Consider the following 10949-nt stretch of genomic DNA (forward strand, 5'->3'; position numbering starts at 1 on the left):
TAGTCTATTTCAGACTATTCCTATGAATAAGTACTGATAATTGTATATTTTTTTTTATAACAGTTTGAAGTAACAAATAACATGAACCAGGAGTGACATTTTCCAACACTGTTTTTTTTAAATTGCTTTCTTATTTATATCGAGGTGGAAAGACCTTCAATTGTTCTCTGAAGAATTGGTTTTTAATTTTAATTGTAACTGTTTTCGAGGTAATAAGTGGTAATGAATTACATGCATGAGCTTTTGCAATATAAACGTTTTGGACAGTAGGCTCCGATTGAAAACAATATTTATCATTTATTGCTGAGGTTGAATGTCACCCGCAGGTAACTACTGTGACTTTAACGGAATTTGTATTGAACTTGTATAATAGAACAAGTGTTTGAAAAACGCCAATTTCAGAATCAATCGATTACTAAGTAATAAGTTTCTTTTTTTTTACATTTTCGAGATAATTCATTGTTAATTTATGCAAAACTGTTACTACATTTATTTTTGACGACATCGATAATCCAAAACGAATCCAATGATCTATAAAATTGTCATATAGTATGTTTGACGATTAAATTAAAAAAAAAAATGGGTCTGGTCACCGTACTAGTTGTATAATGTAATGTTGAATCTCAATGACAGATATTATCTCTTTCTTAAGAATTGTTTATTACTTACTTACTTATTCTCTTCATCCCAAGTGGGACATAAGGACATACGAATTGTTTATTGGCTTGCGGACCAATATATAAAGTCGGATGGCAATTTGTCTTGGCTCTACATGTTCGGAATTATGTAAAGACAGACTTCATGTTTTAATTATATTCTGTTTCAAGCCATTTGTGTTATCATTTTGTTAACTTGCGTATACCACTGACGAATAGAATTATACATTTGCCTAGTTATATCAGGTTGGCATCCATGTATTTAAGGTTAGACACGACAGAGTGCATGTACACACAATGGTTATTACTTGATGTAAGTATGAAACGCATTGTTATATTTGGTAAGTGCTAGTATATGTTTTGTTCTTTGCTAATATTTTTAGTTACTAAAAAACGGACGAAAGATACCAGAGGGACAGTCAAACTCACAAATCGAAAATAAACTGACAACGCCATGGCTAAAAATAAAAAAGACAAACAGACAAACAATAGTACACATGACACAACATAGAAAAACTAAAGAATAAGCAACACGAACCCCACCAAACACTAGGGATGATTTCAGGTGCTCCGGAAGGGTACGCAGATCCTGCTTCACATATGGCTCCCGTCGTGTTGATCATGTTATAACAAATCAGGTAAATAGTCTAATTCGGTAGGTCACATTTACCAAGCATTTCTTCGGTTAACTGACATCTCGGTCATATATATGCTGATCTAAAGTATATTGTATAAAAACTACGTCCGAGATCATCTACCAGTACTCCATCATCGAGGCTAGCGGGCTGCCAAGCTGACCAAACTGGCCCTGAAAGCAGCCGTTAGTGAAGAATAAACAACAAAATAGTCAAAAACCAAAAACAACTCACCAAAACCAAGATGGCGGCCTCCATATTGCGACCTCCACTACTTGTTCCTGACCCATGGCTCCAGAATATTTAAAGCTCACCAAACGCCTTCGGGCACCGAGCCGACCGTGCGAGGGCTGAAAGGCCAGTCAAGGTCGTTAAACACCACCACATATATATATTGTATAAAAAAATTATATCATTATACTCATATAATTTAATTTTGGATTGAACACATTTTCTAATTGGATGAAAGTCAATTTCGTCTATCAGTTCGTAGACATAATTTTGGGTGTAAATCCTGAAAAAACGTTGATTACGTCACGGTCATATGACAAAATTATGTCTATGCGCTGATAGACAAAATGCTGTCAGCCAATCAGAAGACGTGTTACATCCAAAATTAAATTATGACCAAATTGATTGTAGAAATAGTCTATTGGATTTTATCTGGTAAACAATTGTATACTTTTTATTTTATTAAATTAAAACAAACTGACTTTCACAAATTTCACCCGTTCTCATATTCTTTGCTCTGAATAATAGCTCAGTTCCACCAAATATCATTGTTTCCTCAATTTCAAGAGTCTCTCCCTTTTTGAGGGGAGGTATTGGGACAATGAGATTCCCGAGGCGTTGGCAACTTGGATCAGTGACATATCGGGGATTAGTGTCATCTGAAATGTATACTGTGCACTCTAGAGTTTTTTCGTCTGTTTTTAACGCTTGAAAAATTTGTCCTGAGGAATGACCGACTTCTACTTTTTCCCCTTTGACAGCAAATTTATAAAATACATCTTTGCAACGATCAACTCCATCAATTCGCACTTTTTTGGTTTCCGGATGTAGTTCAGCGTCCCATTCCGGCCAGCTTTGTATTCCGTAAGTTTTCCTCAATATTCGCTTTCCAATAATCTTTGGTTGATGTCCGAATAAAACAGCACCTCTTAGGACAGCCAATCCAGCCTCGTCAGGAATAATAATTTTCTTACTTGGAAACTTCTGTCTCATTGCCGTTTGGACAAGCTCACATTCGGAAAACCCACCAACCATTATAATATGATGAAGGTCGGAAAGGTTTGGGTGTTTGAGCAGTTTATCAACATGTTTTATTATTGAATCTATTGTTGACTTGAATAGCTTCCGAAATGCCTCCGGTTTTACAGAAAGTTTCTGTCCCTTACATGAAACAGATTCCTTATAAATCGACTTCTGAATGGCATTGGCCACTGAAGTGCAATGTTTCCGTGTTATTTCTAACAAAGACACAGGTAAAGTAATAACAATATCAGTACTATAATCTGTAGTAATTGTCCTTTTTTTAACTTCAAACTCATGAAAAAGAGTTGTGTAGTCTTCAAGTTGATTTGAATGAAGCTCGCTTATAACTTTCTTAGTGAATACCGAGTTGACAAATTCTAGATAAGCTCTGTCAACAGCTGTTCCACCCCAGTCTCCTCCACTTGGTGGGAGCACCTCTTCCAGGGAACCATCAAACTGACGTTCATGTACGGTTATGTCTGCAGTACCACCTAAAATTTAAATATGATTCATTATCTTGAATAAGTGGTGAAGTATTATAACAAGGATTGTCACCTACATTGCATGGTCATATTTTCAATACAAATATTATTAATCTTTCTTATGAAAACATATCTTGCTTTTGACAGAAGGGAGCATAAATTATTATTTTTCTCGTGTGTGCATCTTCCCATCTGTGTGTTCGTTTTTCATCAAGTTTAAGTTTTCGCATTGGTTTAATTATAAAAAAAGATGTCGTATGATGGCCATTGAGAAAACTCTTCACAAGAGACCAAATGATACAGATATTAACAAGTACAGGTCACCGTACGGCCGTCAACAATGAGCAAAGCCCATACCGCATAGTCAGCTATAAAAGGCCCCCAAATGACAATGTAAAACAACTCAACCGAGAAAACTAATGGCCTTATTAATGTACAAAAAATGAACGAAAAAACAAATATGTAACACATATAAACAAAAGACATCCACCGAAATACAGGCTCCTGACTTGGGACAGACACAAACATACAGAATGTTACGGGGTCATTAAAACGTGTTAGAGTGATCCCAACCATCCCCTAACTGTGACCTGGGACAGTGGAGTAACAGTACAACATAAGAACAAACTATAAAAACCAGTTGAAAAAGGCTGACCTCATCAGATGGATACAACTACAAATACTACAAATACAAGTGGACGTGACCGGGTACTTCAACATCCCAACAACAAAAAGACACTATGTACCTGAAAGTACTCGCAGCAACTTGAAACATAAATGTACACTTTTTATTCTCAATTTCGGCATATCAAAAGCGAAAAAGATATACTGAATACCTCACCAATACTCATGCAGTATACGGCTACATGTATGGGTTTGGTTTTATTTACATGCAATGGCATAACTAGAAGATACAGTACCTAATATATATTAAATGTTTCTGGATACAATACGGTCATTGACGGTTAATCTTTTCATGCCTCTAGAAAAATTGAGAATTTTTGTCTCTTTTTTTTCATAAATGCATTCCATATGCTCCATTTTGACACTAACTTATTTCAAAGCCATTCTCCTTCTTCCGAAATACCTACATCCTTTTCAGAATTCACTGGCCAAAGAACCAGCCTACTGAAGGTTTTAAAATTTGAAGATTAACTTACCGCCTAGATCGATCACCACATATTTTGTTCCTTTTTTAATTGTTTCTGAAAATGTTTTATCTGTCTTTTTATCAACATTAGTTCTAAGTTCCTGGCAATATATGGAGGCTGCTTCTGGTTCTAACGCTATTATCAAATCTTTGCTTTGTATCCCCGCCTAGAAAAAAAAACATTCAGTGGAAACAAATATGACAATCAAATAAGTGGTTGCTAAAATAGCACATAAATAGTTCGAACGAGAACATGCTAACGAGATGTAAATATACATATGTGTGTACATGTACGTACTAGACTGACACGATGAAAGACAAAATCGACCACTCTTACAGTTTTAAATCTATGCCTTTTTCTTAGGGATTAGTAGCAAATGTCAATTTGAAAATCTTTGATTCAACCGACTGCGCGAAGATTGTATCCAGAGCCTTTTTTACTCTAGTGGAGTATCAATCTAATTAAAAACCGATCTCTCATCGCTCCTGTTTCTGATATGTCGCGTGGGAGCGACATATCAGAAACAGGAGCGATGAGAGATCGGTTTTTAATTAGATTGGTGGAGTATGCAACTATGAGGCCACCGAGCCATTTATGATATTGATGATTGGTATTTGCTTTCTAAGCATCCACTTATATTCCAAGCAGATTAACGAAGACATGAAATTCAAATATTCAATCAATATAATTATTTTAACCGTGTTTACTTAAACCTTTTCATGCTACTTTTTCATAAATTTCCTTCAGTAACTGCAAAAAAGGATTTGTATAGTGAAAATTCATTTTTGTATCAAAATCATATTTCCAACCCAGCAAAAACCAATTATTAACCATAAGGTGTGGTAAATACCAAAGTTTCAGTTCTCTTACTCTAACCTATTTGCATCTTGATAAGGTGAAAACAAAAGGTACAGAGAATATAAACACGTATTTTCAATAACAAAGATACAAAAAAAAACACAGTTTAATATTTTATTTAATATATAGATATAAAAAGTTGTCGTATGAGTGCCAATACGACAACTCTCCATTCATGTACAATTTTTTAAAAGTAAACCCATTATAGGTCAAAGTACAAAAGGTCTTTAACACGGAACCTTGGCTCACACAGAACAGCAAGCTATTAAGGCCCCAAACAATTACAAGACAAGTGTAAAACCATTCAAACAGTATATTAAAAAGAGGGACGAAAGATACCAAAGGGACAGTCAAACTCATAAATCTAAGACAAACTGACAACGCCATGGCTAAAAATGAAAAAGACAAACAGAAAAACAATAGTACACATGACACAACATAGAAAACTAAAGAATAAACAACACGAACCCCACCAAAAACTACGGGTGATCTCAGGTGCTCCTTTATATTTTATATTATAATCTATAATATAAAAAACGAGAAAGACTTACTAGTATGAACTTCATCAACAAACGACAACTACTGAACATCAGGTTCCTGACTTATGACTATATGAGAATATAAAGATAAACTTTGTCTTGCCTAAGATTGATGCTGTACGTGTGCGTGTAAAAGTGTAAAAATGACTACCAAAACAATAATTTCATTGCTAAGTAAAACAAGAAAATGTTTTAATTCTAGTGTTTGTTCAGAAGCTATAATGCCTTAATCATAAGGAAGATTCTCTCAAAGTTTTGAAACTTCCCATTATTGTTTAACACAGAATTTGGTGTATAAACTATTAAAAGATAGTACGTAAATGTTTTCTACAAAAAGCTAAGGCCATCTATCTTTAAAAATACTGGGCAATGAATGCCGGGAATATAAGAAGTGTTGTATAATTTTGCTTCAAGTGTTTAACATACCTCTTAATCACAGTAAAAGCTTTTGTCAACGTATCATAAATTTATCTTAATTTTTAAATTATAAAACGAGGAGGGGTGTACAAATATACTCTACGCCTTATACATGTACATACTATTAATAGCCTTGACTTGTTATCCCTGATTGTGTATGTAATTTTCTTAATATTTTAGATTGTTTGTCAGTCAAATGTTAAAGTAATAAAATCAGTTTTATCAATGATACTATACTAATATTTTAAAATGTATATTTATTACGAACCTGTTCTGCTGCATTCCGCATGAATATTTTTGACTGGTCGTCCCATATAGCCGGAACAGTAAGGACATAGTGTATATCTTTTGTTTCCACTTTCTTCAAACTTGTGATTAGCTTTCCAATAGCTTGGTCCTTTAAATATCTAATTGCAAAAGCAAAAATATCTATTGCCTTCATTTCTACACCATTTTGGTCTTTGATAAAAGTTTTCAAGTTTACTGCCTGCAATAATGAAAAAAACTTAAGAATACATAATGAAACTAGTTGGTCCCTCGAATTGAACTGATTATAAATTTTGAAATAATTATTACAAAAGACTAAAACTTCCTAAGTCTTATTTTTAGGGTTTTTTTTTTCATTACAAAAATAGTTACTATTAAATTTTTTGATTGAATTGTTTGTTAACAAATGTTATTACAATTCTCAGCTGGGACAGTGGCCCTCTATTGATCCATATCGTAGATAAGTTTAACATATAATGGACTAACTGGTAAGACATTCGAATTTCCTATTCATGAATGGCTATCTGCATCAAAAATGCAAATTTAATTATAGTTGTATTCCTTTGCGGATATTATCAAATCAAATGGCATATATTTTTAATTGTTGTTTTTTTTTTTTTTTTATCAATTTCTTTTCTAATGATGAGTTCCACAATATGTCAAACATGTCAAATACGAATTAATTTTTTAACATATTACTGTCTGAGTTATCCCGCTTTGTCCAAAGATCATCCCTTGCAGAAAATAAAACTGACAAGGAACAACTGACGTCGCTTGCTATAGTAGACTACATTTATGACATAAACTTTTAAAATACCCTTTATAATCAATTATTACCCTTCTCCGATGTCGATAGATATCCCCGTGCATAATAATCTATTGTCTTCCTCAATGTCTAGGTAACCCGTGCATTTAAACGGTGTTGTTTTTTTTATATAATTTTCAAGTTCCTTATGATATCTCAGAAACTAAGTTATATGTTTAGTTCTCAACACTTATGTTCAATTTCATTTGTATATCACAATTCATATAATTTTTTTTTTTTAATTAAAAAAAGACGAAATCATTGATACAATGTACAAGTATGCAGTCAGAGACCGTTAAAAATCATACACGAGAGAAGGGAAAGGTTACTTTAGGACCAGAACCTAAGCAATAGAGATCAATCCAATTAAGAAGATTAGCTACTTTAAGAATACAGACAACCGTACGACCTTAACAATGAGGAAAACTCGTACCATATAGTTGACTATAAAAGGCAGACACTTTGATAAATAATGTCGAACAATTCAAACGAGAAAACTAACGACTAAAATTTATAAGCAAACCGATTAATTTCAAACAAGACAACTTCGTAATGTATGGTAGACAAATGATAATGAATTTTAATCATAATCGGTCACAAGAAATGTAATAAACATGTTGGCGTTTGAGTGCAAGACTGTCTGTGCCTTCAAGTAGCTCTATAAATGTTGTCTGTAAATATCAAAAAATGACTGACAGTAAAAAGCAATTGCTGCAAAAACATACAAAAGTTGAATAACACATTATGCTGGATACGAAACATATTGCTACAGTCATTGTTTTATGAGCGCTGATCGAAGTAATACAAACCTTTGATCACAGAGGTGAAAAATGTCAACTGAATTCAAATGGGTCAGTTTAAAAGAAAAATAAAAAATCAATAAACAGTACAAGTATATATGTAAAAATAAAACCCCATTCAAATTACTACCTTATCGTGTAGTTCCATCTTAAACCGACTAAAATAACGAAATACGTCCTTGCTCTTGCTTTTGTTTTTGTCACTGTTATCTGAATCTGAATCTGAATCCGAGTCATCCTCGAGACTAGCCATAAATTTGTTCTCTGCATCAAACCCAAAAGCTACAAACTGGTTGTCCTCGTCAATAAGAACGGACGTCGGAGCTTTCCTGGACAGTAAATTATTATTTCTCCATTCGCATGTGTATAGGGTTTCGGGAGAATTTCGTGCTGAAAATGCATACCCAGAATATGTCGTTCCAAAATCAATGGCAGCCACAAAAAGTTTGGCAGAACCCATTTCGTGGCTGGAAAATAAATGTTATATCAATGTTTCATGATGTACAGGTACGTTAATGTGTCACTATAAAAATAAAAAGATGTGGTATGATTGCCAATGAGACAACTCTTCACAAAAGCCCAAATAACACAGACATTAACAACTATAGGTCACTATGCATAAAAGAACTACTTTTGTATGTGTTCTGCTACTTTTTTTTTAATGTTTCTTTCCTTTTTCATGAGGGGGAGGGGGTAATGTCATTTCGTTTTAAATCAGATTCCAAACATGTTACAACTTAACATTGTCTTTATCATCTTTATACACCAGTGGCGGATCCAGAAATTTTCATAAGTGGGGGCCCACTGACTGACCTAAGAGGGGGCCCGCTCTAGTCACGCTTCAGTGATTCCCTATATAAGCAACCATTTTTTTTCCCAAAAAGGGGGGGGGCGGGCCCCCTGGCCCCCCCTCTAAATCCGCCTCTGTACACAGATTGTGATAAACTCGGTCTTTCATTATATTATATTCGCAAAATGTTTAGTTGATAGGCATCTTTTAAATATTAATTAACTTTACTCCATTGACAAATGGGGCATAATAGATCATAATATATTTGTTCTATTGATCCACTTCACAGATTTAGACAAAGTATAACATGTATAAGAGGAGGAAAGAAGCTACTTTCGGTTTCGAGAATTACATCTTTAAAAAAAATATTACCAGTTTAATATACATTGAACAATATATTTTTGTTACTGAGTACTGAAATATTGAATGAAGTTCAATTTAAAAAGTATTTTATGATAAGTTTGAAAACTGTGACACCAGATTAAAATAGTTACACATGTATAACTAGAACTAAACTTCCATAAATATACTAGCGTTTGTGATCTTAAGATCTAAATATTTATAATATGTCTAAAAATAACCATTCAACATGCAAATCATACCTCAAATAATTCATTCTACTCACCGGTCCTTTCCCTTTTCATCTTGTGTACTTTTTGCCATATTTCGTAACTGGGAAGTAAATAATAATATAAGGGAAACAACTCAATGTGAATTATTAACCATTTCAACCAGAGGCAACTGATAACCTATTATACTAATAAACAGCAGACTTTTAAATGAGAAAACTTGTCCGTCACATACAGTACATACAGTACGAGACGAGTTAAAAAAAAAAAAGACAGTAGAAACCCGTTTTAATCTAGCTTAGACCAAAGTGGTAAATTTTCAACAACATAGTCACTGTGACGTTTAATATTCTGTATTCAGACAATAACATTTCCTTGAAAGTTTTGAACGCAGTGTTTGTGAAGTGGATGGTCCTAAATGACAGCAATTTAAAATTTGATGTAATTCAATACAGGAGAAAGGCCGTTTAGACAAATTTTTGGCCAAGAAAAAGTTTTTTTTGTATCATTTTTAACTACCAAATATTAAATTTTGATCGTATAATTTATTGCATTGCATAAAAAATAGATAATTATTACTAAAGACAATATCAATAATGTGAAATAATATCAGATTTACTTCATCATTATTTAAAGAATGAGGGAGTATGCTGAATTTATTCCATTCATTTAAAAAAAAATGAAACAAATATCTTTGATTATAGCTATTTGCGTTATCCCATATCATATACGTGCTTTTGGTATCCAAATAATTTGCTATCCAAAATTTATTCAAAATATGATACCGATCTAGAAATTTTTTACGACACACGAACTATACAAATAAACGTCATGATTGTTGCCATTGCCATAGATGTAATACATCTATGCCATTGCTAACTCAACAATGAAAAATCAAGTTTTTGTATTATTTATGTTAAAAAGATATTATGTATTTTGACAGATCTATATCATTCGTCATAATGAATTTATGTTTTTGATAATGATTTCCAGAAAAAGTAATAGCGAATTATTGAAATATCTTATAACTTAGAAATATCCTGCTTCCCGGACCGTACTAGCCTTTGCTTGAATGATATATACAAACAATGATAAAAATGCGACGTCACTAATGTATTTGATCAATCGATTGTCAGGTCAAGTAAAAATAAATATCTATATTTAAATGACAAGAAAGGTTTAGGATTTTATCATCGTTTTGATAAGTAAAAGCTGTAGGTTCCGAATGGTATAAAATGAACATGTATATTCATGTATATATACTAGATATGTCGCAAAAAAATAAATAAATGAATCCTTTATTGATAACAGTGACAAGCAAGGGGTGGTTTTGCCTGTCCCTTATTTTGTGTTAATCATATAATAACGCACGTAACCGAGATTCGCATTGGAATATATATAATATCTTATTGCTTTTGAAAGGGGGAGGTAGAGTGCACATGCATGCAACTCTGCAAATTGATGCCTTAAAAGCATAAGCGATTCAATGCGTATTTTATATTTGCATTATATTTTCATTAAAGAATACAATTTCCAAACAAGTACCATTTTTTGAAGCATTGAAACCTCAGATTGAAACCGTATTAAAGATAGGTGTCCTACTTCCTAAACAAATATTATCGAGCAAATATTAATTATTAAGTATGCAAAATATATCCTTTCAAGACCAAAGAAGCTGGAAAAAGACAAACAGTCAAAACTTTACATATATAAATTGCATGTACAC

General features: G+C 33.0%; 1 protein-coding gene across 1 annotated transcript; it reads right to left on the bottom strand.

The window, feature by feature from the left end:
- Positions 1-1960: 1960 nt before the first annotated feature.
- LOC143042855 (heat shock 70 kDa protein 12A-like) lies at positions 1961-9346 on the bottom strand. Its single transcript, XM_076215330.1, has 5 exons — positions 9280-9346; positions 7995-8331; positions 6261-6479; positions 4188-4344; positions 1961-3036 (listed from the first exon to the last, which is right to left on the bottom strand). Exons 1-5 carry the CDS (start codon positions 9315-9317, stop codon positions 1985-1987), a joined length of 1803 nt encoding a protein of 600 aa, XP_076071445.1. The 5' UTR covers positions 9318-9346; the 3' UTR covers positions 1961-1984.
- Positions 9347-10949: the final 1603 nt, after the last annotated feature.

This window comes from Mytilus galloprovincialis, chromosome 8 (genome assembly GCF_965363235.1).
Source record: "Mytilus galloprovincialis chromosome 8, xbMytGall1.hap1.1, whole genome shotgun sequence".
Classification (NCBI taxonomy): domain Eukaryota; kingdom Metazoa; phylum Mollusca; class Bivalvia; order Mytilida; family Mytilidae; genus Mytilus; species Mytilus galloprovincialis.